A 19121-nucleotide genomic window follows, 5' to 3' on the forward strand; every position below is an offset into this window, starting at 1 on the left:
CGTTTCCTCATAAACCTTTTGTACATGCATAATATATCGGAACACGTGTTCACGCACCTTCATTTGTCCTGACATTGAAGAAATGCCAAAATATTAAAATTTTCATGAACACGTGTTTCGACATCTCCATATCACTTTCGAGTTTTACTAGTTTATTAGGAAACCTGTCAATTTATTGATAACAGGCCTGCTGGTCAGTATTTAATCGGAAAACGAATAATTTGAAATAAATTTTAGTATTAAAAATTAATCCGTCTGGAAATGTGGGTTATTTAAAGGCAAATCTATGAATTATCAATAACTTCTCCTACCTAATGGAAATGGTGGAAATTGAACCCTTCCTAACCCATTGACGGCGACGTTGACGTGTTTATGTATATGCATATATATGCGTATGAATATGTATGCGTCAGTGTATATGAAAATGTGTGTGTGTTGATGTATGTATGTATACGTGTATTTACGCGATTATGCATGCATGCACACATACACAATTAGAAAAAAAGAATTGTGTATATGATCCAATCCTGCACAATAGCATGTACTGTTCATCTTTAATTCTTTGCAAGCCATTAAACTATTATACGTATCTCTAGTAAGAAGTCTAATTGAATATAACTCAGTAGTTTGGTCTCCATCTTATACAATTCACATTAACAACATTGAGCGAATACAAAAAAAATTTCTACGTTTTATAAATTTTAAATTAAATATCCCTGTCGAAGACTTAAAATACAATTTCTTATTAAATACTCTAAAAATACATACATTAGAAGATAGACGTAAAATAAACGATTTAACGTTCTTATTCAAAATACTTAACTCTAAATTCGACTGTTGTGAACTCCTGCAACTTATAAACATACATACACCCACAGTAACAACACGACAAAATACAATATTCTACAGCAGCACACATAAGCGTAACTACATTGCCCACTCTCCGATACAACGAATTCACACCATGGGAAATCATTACTTGGGTGATGTTGACATATTCAATACCAACTTGGCAAGTTTTGTGGATCATTTAAAACATTTATTTCAACAATACTCCTAAACACATCATGTAAACCAACAAATAGCTGTAATTTTCTGTTTTTGTTTCTTGTGTTTGTATAACTTGTTACATAGCTTTTATCAAATGTAATTTTATTCTTATTTTTTATGTTTGAAAGTATTTGTCAAATTAAAATTATACTACCAACCATGTAAAAGCCCTCTGGGCGTTAAATAAATAAATAAATATCTTTATTCTTTTTTATATACCTTTTTTTTCTCGTTTTTCTGTTTTCTATTTTATAATAGCATGTCTTATTCTTCTTTACTTTTTTTTATTTTAGTTTTTCTGTTTTCTATTTTCGTTATAATTTTTCGATTGATATCCTTCGTATTTTCAACACTTTTATATATTTAGTTCATATGTTCACACTATACCTCACATAACTATATTCCATTGGTCACGTTGGTCTTAAAGTTAGTTTTTATTATTCTAACAGTGCGTGTGGCCTAGCCACAGTTTGAAAACTTGTAACAGTTATAATAAAAATAAACATAAACATCATCAGCTATAATTAAAGTTTTAATTTAAAAAATTTATATATATTAATGGAGTTAAATCGGATAACAGTAAATAATTAAATTAAAAAAAAACCTTTGAAACCTTCAGCACCGGTGCACAGTTGGGAAACACACTAAACCATTTACCACGAGAACGGGTCACTTTTACGACTCGTTCTCGTACTCAACAACTCGGTTGTGGAATGATTTGCCTTCCTCCGTGTTTATTCATCTACTCATCCCTCAATGGATATATTTAGGACCCTGGATTACTCCTTTCTTCCCACAAAAAGATCCCCTCAAAGCATGCGTAGATATACTCCAGTGTGGAGTTAATATTAAGAAAAGAAATTGTAATGTTTTACAAAATTATGTCAAAGTAGTAAAAAGATATTTATTATCAGGTACGTGTTAGTTTGCCAAGCTTTAAGGAGCTTACAATTTAGATAAAGCGAGGTAACGGTAGTCACGTAATCAGCAAAAGATGTGCAAACAATAAAAATATACCTTTGAGTAGAATTCCGAGAATGTACTTCGGTTCCAAGAAATCATTATTTCTAAATCCTTGAAAATGCGTTCCACAAAAAGTTGAGTTCATTTTTAAAAGATATCATACTCCTTATTTAGTCATGTCAAAAAGGAGTTAAAAAGCCATTATTGTAGGGAGCTTTGAATTGGAATAAGTACTGTACAGCTTTCTCGAGGATATTGACGACTGAATTCTGACTTCTTCCAACACAAATTCCAAAAATTCATGATATTGTAAGAGTTTTTTTTAAGCTGGTTGGTAACAGAATGAAGGTCATGGATATTAATGTTCTCTTTTTCTATTTTCGTCCAGCTTTCATATAAAATCTCTCAAAATAAAATGGAAATATAAAATTACTTATAATTATACTATACTATAAAAAATCACTTTATCTACGTTTAGTGATACAATCACCTCAAGGTTATAGTTTATTTTATTATTACATTTAAGGGTTTAACAAAGAGATTAATATAAAAATATTTATTAAAAAATATCTCCTACCCTTACCGCCGGAAGTGTGTTAAAATATAAAATAAATCTTGGTACCATCCAGTTACAATTTGGTTTAAATGTTCACTTATTCAGCCATTTTTTAATTTTAATTTTAAAATTTTGTTATCGTTCTTATTTATTTGTTATAGTTATGAACCAGACCCTTGGGAGGAAGGTTCAAACTTAAGTCAAACCAAACAAAATAAATTAAAACTTGGTTATTTATTATATTTTTATTTATTGCTTTATTGTAAACTAGCTGTACCTCACCATGCGTTGCTGTGGCTCAAGTCTGTCTGTGCAGATAAATAAACAAAAGCGCACGTTGCTTTTACGTCCGATGGCGCTGTTATTAAAAAAAATCGTGTTTCATACTCAAAGGGATCGTAGATAGGTATTTGATTGTTTTTCAGTCCACTAATGCAACACATTTAGGAGAGGTTGTTTCGGAGAATCTGAACAATTCATCAAATTTCAACGTTCATTTTCAAGTTCTGTGAAAGATTTTTTCAAGTTCTGTTTTTATTTCAGTTTTGGCAAGCAACTAGCCTACAATAATATAAAAACAGAATTTGAATAAGTCTTTCACAGAACCCGAAAATGAACGTTGAAATTTGATGAATTGTTCAAATTCTCCGAAACAACCCGTCCTTATTATTTTTTTATTTGAATATCGAACGAGAATCCCACTGCTCCCAAACATCTGGAGCCAGTGAGACTTTGGCATTTCAGAAGTAATTCTGACTTTAGTTTTCTTCCTTTTAAATACCAACTTAAGAAGACTGAAATCAACTCCAGTAAGATATTAATATAATTGTTGAATGGATTAAAATAAAAAAGAGTTTAATATTTATAAATGTTTAATTTTGCAATTCATTAGAGCGAATCATACCTAGTATTAACGGTAGGTATATAACGGACGCCCGAAGTTTAAAACGTTTCTCGACAATGAAGGATCTTGGAATCATGTTTGATAGTAGGCTGACATTTCATGCTCATATTGAGAAGGCTTGTAGCAGTTCATTGAGAATGCTGGGTTTTGTTGGAGAGAGTTAAGAAGAAATTCTTGAGATTTATCTACTAACCGTGGCTCTATCCTACCGACTTCCTTTGGGTATGCTCGGAACTAACCATCTACGGTTTAGAATTGATCTGCACATTGCTACACATTTGTTCAGATTAATTCGTGAATGCTTTGAAAACTCGGTCATAGTGGAAAGCATTAATTTCTATGTTCCAGAAGTCTACGTCACCGATAACATAGACAGTTCTATCTCCCGGAGAGCAATCTTGCTGTTGAACAGAATAAATTCGGAAATCGACATTTTTAGCATTAATGAAGCTGCCTTTAAAAGGCAAGATCTGTTTTTACTAGTATAGTTTATACACCCACTGTCTATATTTATGTAAGAGTATTCCATAACAAATGTATTTAAAAACGTATTAAAATGAAAAATTTCGTAATGTTTTTAAAATTAATAAAAAAATTAAATTGAATTAAATGCCTAATTGAGGCTGAAGATAGTGGGGAGGGGAGCATGTGGGGAAGACGAAGGTGGAGAAGTAGTTGGATATTCAGATCTTTTTCCAAAATACGGCAAAAGATTTTTCAAGCAAGGTATCAATTTTGAATGGTGGTCTTACACCAGGGTGATACTTAGAGTATCTTCCAATCTGGAACGTGTCGCAAATATACCTATTACATTATTTTTAATTAATATATTTTGAAATAACACAATAAATCAAATCAAATTTACTTGTGTTAATAATATGATATTAGTTAGGTTCTGAATGAAACAACAAAGGTTAACAAGAACAGAAGATTTTTAATTTCTTATCATAGACAAGTTTTTATCGTTAGAGACAAGTACCTAAAGACATGGTATTTTGAGCTTATTTTAACACGCCGGGATTTGAACCCGCGATATCCGAACCGCTAGACGAAAGCCTTACCTAGGAAGTCAAACTGAACTTAGTCAAGGGTTCTCAACCCTTTCGAGGTTAGGAGCTACTTTGTATCCTAGTTTTCAAGGTAATCGACTTTTTTTTTTTTTTAATTTTTTTATTGTTGATACATTATTTTACAATATTTCATATTCTAATTCAGTAATGTTGGCCTCACTGGGTTGTTTAGTCGTGCTCAGGCCCCCATTTTATAATATAAGATATTATACATACAACAACATTTTTATTTTGTGTTTGAATTTATTTATATTTTCCTCAATTTTTGTTTCAAGTGGAAGACTGTTGAATGCTTTAATAGCGTGGTATTTATGGTGTCTTTGTCGAATGGTAGTGTTTACCGTGGGAGTTTTTATGTTTTCTTTGTACGTTTGTCTGACCGGTCTATTAGTGATATTTTGTGTTTGTTGGGGTTTGTTTTTTTGGTCGAAAATGTAGTTTAGTAGTGTTTTAACATATAATTGGCGTATATCAAGTACGTCACAGCTTTTAAATATTTGGTCTGTGTCGGTTAGTTTATGTTTTTTGAGTATTACCTTTAATATCGTTTTCTGTGCGATTTCTATTTGAGCGATAGCTGCGTTTGTTGCTCCTCCCCAAGCAATTATTCCATATTCTATTATTGATTGGCATAGTGCAAAATATATTGTTTTCAATTGTTTTATTTTATATATGTTTCTTATATTTAGGAAAATGTGTATTGTTCTGAGGAGTCTATTTGTGATTTGTTTGATGTGATGTGTCCATCTAAGATTATGGTCAATTACGATTCCTAGATACTTTATTTGTTCTGTTTTTTCTAGAGGGGGGCAATCGCAGATGTTGGTGTTTATGCATTCGTGTATTTTTATGGTGTTTGTATTGTTTTTTGGTTGTCCTGTGTTAGTTATGCTCTACGTTGTGAATTTTGTTTTCGATATGTTTAGTGAAAGTGTATTTGAGTCCAACCATTTTTTCACTTGCGTGATTCCTAGATTCGCTATGTTATATACCTTATTCCAATCCTTAGATTTAAATAATAGGAATCTTAAAAGAATGGATGCAGTTGTCTTGTTTTGTTCATTAAAACTGACAATACATTGAATGTTGAGGAACATGTGGTGGACTTGGACATTGTGGAACTCATTATGTGTGTAAAGAAATGCAAAACTTGACGCAAAGACAAAGAGGTTTTCTTAAGAGTAAAGCCTTTTTGATTCTTCTCAGAATTTGGTTTTGCTAATTTTTATTTATTTTATTAAAGAAATATAGTAATTTCATTTAAAATCTTGTTTACATTGGGTTTTTACATATTAAGAGATTTGAATACTACTCTTCCATAGAAGCGTTAGCTTGTGTTTGGAAGAGGAGTGCAGAGTACATTATTGTAGTTATTTATAAGTAATTAATAATATGATAGGTATTACGTATGCAGTGAGAAAGTAAACAATAGTAATATGATATGTTTGGTAGATGTGATAAATGTATGTAGTTAAAGTAGGTACGTCATATATTTTATATAGAAATGGGTTATTTAGGTTATTTTTAAGAGCAATTTACGTCGAAAGATTTTTTTTTGTAAGTTTGTCTTTAAAATGTTTTTTCACAGTGTTCAATGCTTGGATTTTGTCATTAATTCTTTTAGTTCTTCCTGTAATCAGAGGTTGAGAGGTTGGTTCAGAGGTTGTTAGTTTGACACCTAACCTGCACAACCTCTGTAGCCATGTAGTTAAGATCTTTGGCTCTGGGTTCAGAGGTTGTTAGTTTGACACCCAGCCTTCACAACCTCTGTAGCCATGTAGTTAAGATCTTTGGCTCTGGGTTCAGAGGTTGTTAGTTTGACACCCAACCTTCATAACATCTGTAGTTAAGATCTTTGGCACTGGGTTCAGAGGTTGTTAGTATGACACCCAACCTGCACAACCTCTGTAGCCAAGAAGTTATGATTTTTGGCTCCGGATTCAGAGGTTGTAAGTTCGAAACCCAGCCTGCGCAAACACGCGTATTTTTTAACCAAGTGTGTAACTATATGTAATATTATACATCACAAAAATAAAATAATACATTGCGGATTTGTGGCAAGTCCCTTAGTGGAAGGTAGTTTCAGTTTTTTCACTGGTGAAATGACACTTTCGAATCGAAGTAAGGTTTCCTCGTAGTTTTTTAAAGAATTTTATATCATGAATGCAAACGATTTTCGAAAAACGGAACCAGTTTGAGATCGAATAATCGAGGATATTCCCATAAAAAATACTTTCCCATTGAAAAACCTAAGCTATAGAATTTAAAGCCGTTGAGATATCGTATTATTTGTCACCAAGCTTATGCTATGGAATTTAAACCATTATTTAGAATTTATTTTTCTAAATCCTAAGATTATCGTTTCTTTTTGATTTACCGTATTTATATCGCCTAATAAATTACGTTGATGCGGGGGTAAATTATAGTTTGTACATTATTATATAGTACGCTATGCTTTAAGAAGATAGCCAGAAGCTTTCAAAACCATATTAACTGTTATAAGTAGATAGGTTTACCAATAAGTTTGTTTGTGCATTGTTGAATTTGAATCAATAGCGGTCTCAAATTTAAAAACAAACCAATCACGTAAACCTTTTTTTACGATACTAAAATTAAACTTGATTTTCAATCAGTCTTCAACCCCTCTCATGTTATGTAAATACCGCACATGAGTCCAAACTGTATTCGTGTATTTTTATGGTGTTTGTATTGTTTTTTGGTTGTCCTGTGTTAGTTATGCTCTACGTTGTGAATTTTGTTTTCGATATGTTTAGTGAAAGTGTATTTGAGTCCAACCATTTTTTCACTTGCGTGATTCCTAGATTCGCTATGTTATATACCTTATTCCAATCCTTAGATTTAAATAATAGGAATCTTAAAAGAATGGATGCAGTTGTCTTGTTTTGTTCATTAAAACTGACAATACATTGAATGTTGAGGAACATGTGGTGGACTTGGACATTGTGGAACTCATTATGTGTGTAAAGAAATGCAAAACTTGACGCAAAGACAAAGAGGTTTTCTTAAGAGTAAAGCCTTTTTGATTCTTCTCAGAATTTGGTTTTGCTAATTTTTATTTATTTTATTAAAGAAATATAGTAATTTCATTTAAAATCTTGTTTACATTGGGTTTTTACATATTAAGAGATTTGAATACTACTCTTCCATAGAAGCGTTAGCTTGTGTTTGGAAGAGGAGTGCAGAGTACATTATTGTAGTTATTTATAAGTAATTAATAATATGATAGGTATTACGTATGCAGTGAGAAAGTAAACAATAGTAATATGATATGTTTGGTAGATGTGATAAATGTATGTAGTTAAAGTAGGTACGTCATATATTTTATATAGAAATGGGTTATTTAGGTTATTTTTAAGAGCAATTTACGTCGAAAGATTTTTTTTTGTAAGTTTGTCTTTAAAATGTTTTTTCACAGTGTTCAATGCTTGGATTTTGTCATTAATTCTTTTAGTTCTTCCTGTAATCAGAGGTTGAGAGGTTGGTTCAGAGGTTGTTAGTTTGACACCTAACCTGCACAACCTCTGTAGCCATGTAGTTAAGATCTTTGGCTCTGGGTTCAGAGGTTGTTAGTTTGACACCCAGCCTTCACAACCTCTGTAGCCATGTAGTTAAGATCTTTGGCTCTGGGTTCAGAGGTTGTTAGTTTGACACCCAACCTTCATAACATCTGTAGTTAAGATCTTTGGCACTGGGTTCAGAGGTTGTTAGTATGACACCCAACCTGCACAACCTCTGTAGCCAAGAAGTTATGATTTTTGGCTCCGGATTCAGAGGTTGTAAGTTCGAAACCCAGCCTGCGCAAACACGCGTATTTTTTAACCAAGTGTGTAACTATATGTAATATTATACATCACAAAAATAAAATAATACATTGCGGATTTGTGGCAAGTCCCTTAGTGGAAGGTAGTTTCAGTTTTTTCACTGGTGAAATGACACTTTCGAATCGAAGTAAGGTTTCCTCGTAGTTTTTTAAAGAATTTTATATCATGAATGCAAACGATTTTCGAAAAACGGAACCAGTTTGAGATCGAATAATCGAGGATATTCCCATAAAAAATACTTTCCCATTGAAAAACCTAAGCTATAGAATTTAAAGCCGTTGAGATATCGTATTATTTGTCACCAAGCTTATGCTATGGAATTTAAACCATTATTTAGAATTTATTTTTCTAAATCCTAAGATTATCGTTTCTTTTTGATTTACCGTATTTATATCGCCTAATAAATTACGTTGATGCGGGGGTAAATTATAGTTTGTACATTATTATATAGTACGCTATGCTTTAAGAAGATAGCCAGAAGCTTTCAAAACCATATTAACTGTTATAAGTAGATAGGTTTACCAATAAGTTTGTTTGTGCATTGTTGAATTTGAATCAATAGCGGTCTCAAATTTAAAAACAAACCAATCACGTAAACCTTTTTTTACGATACTAAAATTAAACTTGATTTTCAATCAGTCTTCAACCCCTCTCATGTTATGTAAATACCGCACATGAGTCCAAACTGCTCCTAACGTCTGGAACTAGTGTGATTATGGCCTCTCGAATAGGGGAATATTGTGAGCTGAGGCAGTGGGGAGGGGAATGAGATAGAGAATAGGAAGATTAGAAATTACCTAGTCGACTAAAGCCGTTTCAAGCAACGTATTGATTCTGAATTGTGGTCTTTTACCAGGGCAATACTCATCATAGAATTTATGTGCTGGTGTAATGGCGCGCACTCACGACAGCGATTGTTGCTTGATACAGATTTACTGAAAAAAACTTACCTGTGAATAAATCGCCAAAAATATGCCTTCCACTAACAATTTGATCTTCGGACTTAGTCAATGCCTCGTTCATAAATCTCTTTAGCGGAAAATTATTCAGTATTCTTCCATCGAAGTCCTTGTTGACCTTGACTTGTCCTTTAAAGGTCTTGTGCCCTCTGACATAGCCAGGATTTGATTTCCTGACAACAAGGTCAGCATAAGATTGGAAGTCGATGTCATTTACTAAGTGGACCTCTGAGATATCTTGCAATGATGTTGAACCACTGACAGTTACATCAATGTTTTTGGGAGAATTGTTTATGACTGTACTCATGTTGGAGAGCGGACCACTTTCAACGGTGACGGTGTTAGCTAAAAAAATGAAATAAATTAGTAATTTTGAATATTGTTCATGGGAAAAGATCTGCTTAAGATACATGGAGTGACATCCTAGAGAGTAGTTTCAGAGGTTATCCATAGATTGCATACAGTTGCGTCGATAGTGCAGGGTCAATAAATACTATTGCAACCGCAAATAGAATAAAACGGGAGATACAACACATGGGACATAATATCCAAATCACTATTATCAGAGAAAACCGAATCCTGCTTGCCGTGTACCAGAAGATCAGACGGTCTAGTTTTAGTTTCCAATAAGTTTAAAGGGTGGGAGTCTCATAAACTGAACTCAAAATGGTTTGCGCATGCTCATCAAATAAAAAGATTGCCAGGTAAATATTTGACGATATTGGAAGATGTAGTTGCAGATGATCCAAAGTAGACATTCAAAACAGAAAGGATTTTGAGGGCTCTTATTCTGGACTCGAAGTTATGTATACATTTATGGTTTCAAAGAAACAGCAGATCGATATAGAAAATAGTGCCACCAAAAAGTTAGCCGCACAAGTGGATGGAAGAAAGGAATATTTAAGTAAAGAGGTTTGAGGGCTATAACAAATGTTTTCTGTGTGGAATTTCAACCTAGTTACTTACACCTGCAAGATAAAAATGCACGATGGTCAGAAAGTTTATTTCATATTAGCTGATTGTGATGAAAAATAGTACAATTATACAGAAATGGTATGTCAAAACCTTTCCTGAAATACATTTTGAACTGTTGAAATGATTGTTCATGTATGTTTCATGAACCTGCTCGAGAAAGAGTACGCATAGTTATCAAATGTTCCTCAACGAGGTCACATTTTGCTTGAAACTTTGAAAAAGGCACAAAACAAGAGCCTGGGCCATGCAAAAGGCAAACTATAATCACTGTACGCAAATTAGTTCAAACTCCCCAAAAAACCGACGCAACTGGAACACCAAATCGTGGGTACCTTCCTTAGTGGTATAAATGTCGCAAAAAAATGATTAGTGCTCTATCAAGTGAGGAACAAATTGAATTACTTTAGTGTTGATTTCTAAATTCATTTCTAGAGCTAAGGATTTTTGCTAGAAGATAATTTCATTATGTATATCGGCTGTGAAATACCAAATGAAAATGATCTCAAACTAAGCAGTTGAAAAGTAAAAAAAAAACTTATTTTTCGTGTTTTTCTTCTCAATATGTTACCATGGCAAAAACCGAAGGTTAATCCCTCGGGTGTTTTCACAGTCGATACAAGCAGAAAAATACTTCTTAAACTCATATAATGTCTAGGAATAGTAAAAATCGGGAATTTAAACATTTCTCAATTCTTATAAATACTCTTTTAAAAGGATGGTGAAATAACAGATAATATTTCTAGTGCTTTTTTGTTCCTCATTAAAAAAATATTTCTACCATATACAGGATTGTGAAAAGTAACAGATTGCAGTATTGTGGGTAGGTTGACTTTGGCAGCATCGTTGTTAACGAAATCCTTCCAGTCCACATCATTAATGACCTCAGCATTCACATCACAGAAAGATTGAAGGTCACCTGTGAGTCTGACCTTTTCGAGTCTCATTTCTCCTGGAAAGTAAATAAACAATTAAACAAACTCGGTAGGTGGCTTAATGCTAACAGTACCAACTTGATAATTTTCAGCATTAAAATATAATTGCAAATTTCAATCATTTATTGTTTGGAACCTTTACAGTTTGTTAACATGATTAATATTTATAAAATTAGCATTTGGAAGTGCGAGATGTCAAACAAAATATAATTAGAAAAATAAAATACAAACCATAAAAAGTACAAGATATAGAAAGAGAATAAAAAAGTAATATACAATATTTCTAATAAAACCACTGTTCCATGAAAAGTTAGTAGATGACTATTTGCAATGAAAATATGCGAGAGATAGAATATTATGGAGATGTGTTTTTTATAGATGTCTATAATATTATATTCAAATTCAATAGTAGATTAAATTAGGCAACAGTGTTATTCTTAAAATGGTATGACTTTTTATTCTTAAAATAACGACGGTTGAAAAGTTGATATTGTAATATTTAATGTACCTAATGTATGTTGATTTTCCATGTATTTTTTTATCTTTTTCTGATTTTGCTACTTGTCGCAAGTCACGGTATGTATTTTTTGTGCCATTTATGACGTGTTATTATTATAGATAAATCATTATTTACCTGTGAAATGCATTGCTTCGTTTTGTTTCAAAACAACGTCTCGCATATCGACGTCGTTCACAACATCAGTTCTAAGTGATCGAACTATTAATTGATCTGAGAATGTTTTCTTTCCTTTGACTCGAAAGCTGAAATAATAATTACAGTAAGTAGTTGAATGAATCAGTTCTTGATGATTCTATCTTTAAACAGATATACCGATTTTTTTTATTAGCTCCACACTGAAGAGAAGATAGTTTCTCTTAGGGCCTATGTCAAATTCGAGGATGATGTGTGGAGGGTTTTTTAGGAAAGGAAGGAGAGAAAAATCTGAGAAGGAAAAAGGTATTATGTGTGGGTAGAAATCTGGGGGTCAGTGTGTCTATGGGTGACGGACGTTTGAACTCATCCCTCCGAGAGATACAAAAATGTCCCTATACCAGCTTATCTAAATCTGACCTGTACATTGTATGTTTGTCGGACGCATTCGCCGCAAAGATATAGACAATCCTCACCACTTGAACCCGGGCATCCCTGCTCACCAAACGTAACGAACCACTTGGGGTGACCTATGTATGGCGAAGGTGTTGGTTATCCAATAAATGGTTCACGGGGCGGCGGAACTTGTACCCGCCTCACAAATTGAATTTATTCTATTTGAGAGGCTTCTTATGGTTAGACAGCATTCTTTCGCAGTTACCTGCAGCTTTTAAGTAGGTGTACCTGAATGTTTAAAACATCATTCCAAATTCGCTTTTGAACTTTCAGAAGGCGCGTTGTGAGGCTGTGTTAATTAAATATTATTTCACGGAAACGGATGGCAAGCCTGATTGATTCCACGAAGCAAAACAACGTTCTGGTTTGTTCCGTTTTTCTAATGCCAAAGTTCTAAGTTCAAAGTTCTAAGTTCCAAATGCCCGGAGCCAGGAGAACTATGGAACTTAAATTCTGTTTGGGTAATATAAATAATATTAATTATTAAGTGGGAAAGAGATAGAAAAATGGATCGAGAAAGGTTAAGTAAGAAGTGTCTAGAGTTTTTAGGTTTGGTCAATTAACAGATAATGAGCAAATGATAGTCTTTGTTATATATTTGTCCATCATAAGCAAGCTTCTGTTTTCCTTTTTGACGAAGCACTAATTGTAACTCCGTGATGAGTAAGTTAAAGTGGTGACAAAAATAATGTGCCTCCCGTTTCCCTTTATATTGTGTAAATACGCTATGTTGCCTTACTAGTTCAGTGAAGCAAAATTCTAACTAAACTCCTTATTTATGCACCTGTCTGCTCCTAAACTTAACAGTTTGATTTGAGTTTTAGCGGTCAATTTCTCACTTAAGATATTTTTAAACTAAAATTCAATTAAAATGTAATTACGATCATTATAAGATAATTTATATGTGATCTTTTGCAAACGATATTTTTAATTAAGATCATTTGATTACGAAGTCATTTCAAGCAAACCTTTTGATTCTGAAAGGTGGTTTTCACTAAGGTGATACAGAGATTATATAGTTACCCACTACCCACCATTCTGCCTTTGATAAGTTTATTTATTTATAAAAACATAAGGCACAATATGTGCAATTAACAGAGGTATAAAGTTACAAGTACAAACAAAGTATAAAGTGAAAGAAAATATAAAAATACAAAAGGTAGGAGAAAAAAAGTTATAATGACGTATTAATGAAATATAATAAATTATTTTCCATTGATGCTAATCTGTACAAACCCATAAATATCCGTTATTATAAAATTACAGGTGAATTAAGTAGCGTAGCTATCTATTTGTTGGCAGAATAACCACTTATTTTTTATGTTTCAAGAAAAGACAAAAAAATATATATATATAAATATACATACAAGCCATATACGTATGTATATGTATGTATGTATGGGGTATGTATTACATACCCCATACACACAAGCCCTGCTTATTTATGGGGGTAAATCAAATACATATATTTTGTAGTTAATAACTGTATTATATTTATTTGTAATTCGTGTATCTTTTTGTTATTAAAATATATATATTACATAGTCGATGCAAACTCTTAATTCAAGCAAATTATAATTGTTTATTATCTCATAGTTTTACATTTATATTGTCCCTCACTTAAGTTCTCACATAAGAGATAAATGATTTTCTGTATAAATATAAATATATATACAGAAAATCATTTGAAAATCATATTGTCCCTTACTAAAGTTCTCAATTAAGAGATTAATTATACACGATTCACGATCTATTCACAATCTCTTAAGTGAGAACTTTAGTAGGGGACAGCATAAATGCAATACTATAAGATAATACCTAAGTGAAAACCTATTATTGGTTAAATAATTAACACTTAATACACCATACCTTGTAATAATTATAATTGTTGGTTTTCCAAATAAAAAAAAAAAAAAAAAAAAAAAAAAAAAATTATTATAACGTGGGTTACATTTATGCATTAAATATACGTATACAATACAATATAATATAATGTATAGTATAAAAAAAGTACAATATATTACACAAATAAAATTGAATCTAATCATAAAATATATCTCTTACAAATCGCACAATCGATCTTATAATTAATTATCTTGATACAACTGTGTTTTTCAAAATTTGATTCATTTAGTGTACGTAAACAGTTCCTTATAGTCGCAGAAAAATACAGTACAGTGACAAAATAGAACACGATGTGGGTAATGGTAAGTCAAAGTAGGTTAGGTATGTTGTTTCACTTTTCTTAACTTTTCTTGTTTTATTTGTTTTGTCACATGCAAAGGCTTCTATCACACAATGAACGAAAAACTTGGTTTGTGGTGTCATTTAATATTATGAACTAAATATATTCAGGACGTATTACTATGTAGAGGACCTATTCGCACAAAACCACCAACACAAAAATAAAATCGATTTTTCAAATCATTTACGTGATATGACGACCAAAATATCGTCTTATTTATCTAGCCTTCAGAAAGATGTGAATGGTGACGGAGTTTTTGTACGAAAAAAACGTAATAAAATCGTAATAGAAGCGGAATCCGGATGTTTGATAAATGTTTCATTGACTAGCAAAAACGCTCCGGACGAAATATGAGGTTTTAGAGGGTGGAACACTAAGAAACATATATTATATTTAAGGAAAGAATCGGGTTATATAAATGTATTTTTCATTGTGTTATGTGTAAATTTTATACGTGGAAACGTTATGAACTGGTATTTTAGTGATGATGTGCTGAAGGTTGTAAAAAATTACATTTTTATATCTATTATAAACCTTTTAAAAACTTATTATTATGACATCTAGGACATTTTACAATACATCTAAAACTTATTTTTATAGTCTTTAGGCATAACCCACAAAAAGCAGCAAGGCTTTTTGCTTCCTTAGCATCTGTCGGTAGCTCATTAACAATCTTAAATCCTTTAAAATAGAGATTAATTTGGGTTCCCGACAAAATTTGTTTTCTCGTGAATGTATTGGGAAATTTAAATTTACATTCAGAAACATGTATTTCACAGAGGAAGGGATGAACCTTGGTCTGATAGCTGAGGAAATCATGTAACTTTAAAATATTATTTAAATGTTACTTTTAGAAGTTAAGTTCTATGGTATTCTTTCCGAATACACACAAACATCTTATTCTTTTTTATTAATATATATACATATATTTATAATCGTCTAAGGATTGAACCTTCCTCCCGAGTGACAGGTTCTTAACTGTAAACTTTTAAAATTCCTTCTAATTTAATTTAAAAGTATCCTAATTTCACGCGTACATACTGATAGTATGTACGCGTTACTTCTATTTGACATTTCTGCGAATATATTGTGCACATTTTACAGAATCAGCATTAGGGCGATTTATACAAGTCTAGATTTTTTGTTAACGTAAATTTACATTTTAAAACTTAGGCCATATGCTTATTGAGCTATCTCCCACTTTTCCTCATTCCTTTAACAGTAATCCGGTCCTTTTTATAAAGTTCACCAGGGTTATCATTGGATATGTGGCTATGTCTTCTGGTTCTACAATGTGTCTTCCCAGGTATCTGAGCATTGTTTCCAACAGGGCGGGACATTGGCACGAAAGGTGAATTGGACATTAATTTTGCATCAAGAAAAATATTTTAAAAAATCATCGTGGATTTTATATGAATCCTAAGTCATTTTGTAACATCAACTATTGATCATTAGCTACTCAACTATTGTATTTGTTTTGAAGAAGTTATTGAGTTAGAAAATATTATATATATTTCCCAGTGTTACCACCTGTTTGGAACATTAATAGTATTTATTTATTCAGCCCACACTCCACAAAGGGTACAGAACATGGAAATAGTCAATATTTAGGTTTCGCAGTTCGAATTGCAAAAAATCTTGACAATATTACAAATTTAATGATAAAACGTGAATTGAATATTAAGTCTAGATTCCGAAAGCAGTATGCGGGGTTAAATTTGTTTATTTAAATCAAGTGAAAGGTCAAAAAAGTATTAAAAGCTTGACCGAGATCAATTTTTAGGATGAAATTCTGTTTGTTTATATATTTTATTGCCACAAAGCGCCCTTTTCAAACATTTCGGCAATCGATTATCGGATTGATTTTAAGAAACATATGCATTTGGAACAAAAATAAGGTCTTATTAAAATTGAAAATTAAGTGGATATTATAGATAATCTATTAAATGCATAATTTTATTTTTATTAAATAACAATAATAGACGAAAATAGTAGCTTATTCTTAGAACTTGAAGTAATCTAATGAGGATAAATAATATTACATGATGTAAATATGATTACTAGGATGTTGGGACGCCCAGGCAATACGTGGGGTGAACAAGTAAATCAAATATTCAGTCGGGTCGTGTCAAGAGAGTAGTAAGTACGAGACAATGTGTGAATGTGAATGAAACAAGAAATATGTGCCAAGACAGACTAAGTTGTTAAGCAGTCTATCCTCAGTGCGTATGTGGAAACGACGTGGTTGTTAGTTAATTTTGAATGTACAAAAATAAAAAAAAGGACGCGAAACTACTAGTATTTAAGGTGACATACAAAACAACCGATTCTCTGTTTTATGGCAGAAGATTGAAAAAAACTCAGCATTATTAAAAATTAATATAATTAGGATTATAATGTAACATTTGAGGAAAACACGTCTTTGAAAATTGTCGTTATAATTATGTAAAACAGGTTTGGGAACGAAAGTAGCTGTCACGTCCAATGTACTTGTGGCGGAAAAACACCACAGGAAGTCAATTAAAAAAGCGAAAAATTCATGGCCATTTTAATTCACGAACGCTTAAAATAAAGAGTTTTATTTTCAAATAGCTATGATGGAAAAAAGTCTCATATTTTAACTTCCAAGGTTCAAAACGAATAACTAAAAAGCTATCAAAGAAAATGTGTCGTGATTCAGAATTTAGTTCTACCGGACATTTTTGTAATAATATATGTGGCAGTGACCAATGATACAGAGAACTGGCAGAACTATTAATATGTATTAGTGTCAGGATAACATATCACGCCCTTGAAATAACATAATTTTTGAGTTGAATGATGATGAAGGAAATTTCCAAAATCGAAGTTGTTTTAGAAAATAATGACTACTCAAAATATATTATTTTTATTACAATGACTTTAAGAAGATGTTAAATTTAGCTTCGAAATGATAATTTTCACGGAATTTTAAAAGAGCATCAAAAATATTTTAGGTACCCATTTTAACGATGTTGTGTAATTTTCTTTTTTTAATATTATATTGAGTATGTAAACTTTGATACTTGCTTAACCTACGTATTTCAGTCAGGGTATGTCAATAGTAATAAACAGTAGAGTATGTAGTAGACATTGAATGCATATAGAAGAAGCATAGACTCATGAGAGAGTTTTCTTGCGCTACTTTTCAGGTTAACGTTCAATTACCGACACAAATGACTGAACATATTTTTATCCTAAATGAACTCCTTTAACCTGATGATTGTATCTTATCTTATCTCTTATGATATATTTCGTAGTTACCTTCCTGTCTTCTTAACAGCTGATCTGTCCATCTCTCCTATCATGATGCAGTCACCTCCTCCGGAGATATTCACATGTCTTTGAAATATAGCATCCATCAAATGTAGGGAAACGTTTCCGTTAGTCCTAGATGTTGAGGAGAGGATTGCATCTACTGGAAGGCCGTTGAGCCTCTGGGCAGTTACCTGAGGAGCGGAGACTCCTTTGGTAAAGACAACATCTTGCGGAATAACCTAAAAGTGAAAAATAATATGTAATACCCACAGCCTTTGCGCCCATGCGATACATAGGCTGGGAACTTTAAGCGTCAGTGATGTATGAATGCGGGGAGTGGACTGCAGACAGCAGCCAGTGTACACTGCAGTCAGTGCAGACTGCAGTCAGTGCAGACCACCTAACATTTCCCTGCAGAACTGATGAGTTCCGCAGTGCAGCTCCTAAGACCCTATACTAACTCGTAGACCTAGATATACCGCTCTGACCCCCCACCCACAATCTGAAAAAGAATAATTTTATACCTATAAATGAAAATTCTAAGAAAGAGTAATTCGTATCTTGTAAACTTATGATTTATGTACAATGTGTACTAAGATTAAATATTGTTCTTAAAGTAACCTTTAATCTTTACTCATTACTCATCCCTATTAAATTGGAGCAGCCAATAAAAACGACATGCTAGATTAATTACAACAACTAAATACCAATAATTTATATTATAGGCTATTATATAGGTCCAGTTTATTAGATTATCAGAAAGATAGCTATGATACTTGGAGTCTAAGGGGAACACATTATCTTGAGCGGCGTGGCGTTTTTAAACGAATATTCGGAAATAGATAACAGGCAACAATGCCAAGGCTCGGATTGTCTTTGAGTTGAAATAAGGAACCGCCATGGTAATTATCGAAAATTTATAATTTTTCACTTACAATAATTACATGTGAAATTATTCAATTATTTTGAATTCTCACCTGACTTTTTTCATTCATCCAGAACAACCTCTGAACCTCAGTATGAAACTCTTCCCCACCGACACTCAGTTTAGCGTTGCGTCCAAATTTGAGGTCGGGCACGGAGACCGAACCTTGGATGGTCACGGGCCCGTTGTAGATCTGCAACAAGTCCTCAGCACGCGTGGCCACTATGTTGCAGAAACTTTGGTTATCCGAGCCACAGTTCAGCAACAAGTCGTTACTGACGTCCAGGTTAAATATTGTAGTTGGCGCTGAAACATT

At 32.5% G+C, this 19121-nt stretch overlaps 1 protein-coding gene across 1 annotated transcript in view; it reads right to left on the bottom strand.

Annotated features, from left to right (window-relative positions):
* The window catches only part of fs(1)M3 (female sterile (1) M3), a 111680-nt gene that overhangs the window by 20479 nt on the left and 72080 nt on the right, over positions 1-19121 (bottom strand). Inside the window, exons 15-19 of the mRNA XM_089642217.1 lie at positions 18858-19111; positions 17887-18119; positions 11886-12013; positions 11098-11268; positions 9336-9689 (exon numbers count right to left, since the gene is read on the bottom strand). Coding sequence (XP_089498343.1) covers positions 9336-9689; positions 11098-11268; positions 11886-12013; positions 17887-18119; positions 18858-19111 — 1140 coding nt within the window. The remainder of the gene's footprint in view (positions 1-9335; positions 9690-11097; positions 11269-11885; positions 12014-17886; positions 18120-18857; positions 19112-19121) is intronic.

Source organism: Hesperophylax consimilis, chromosome 18, assembly GCF_061612785.1.
Source record: "Hesperophylax consimilis isolate HC1 chromosome 18, BYU_Hcon_1.0, whole genome shotgun sequence".
NCBI classification, from domain to species: Eukaryota; Metazoa; Arthropoda; class Insecta; order Trichoptera; family Limnephilidae; genus Hesperophylax; species Hesperophylax consimilis.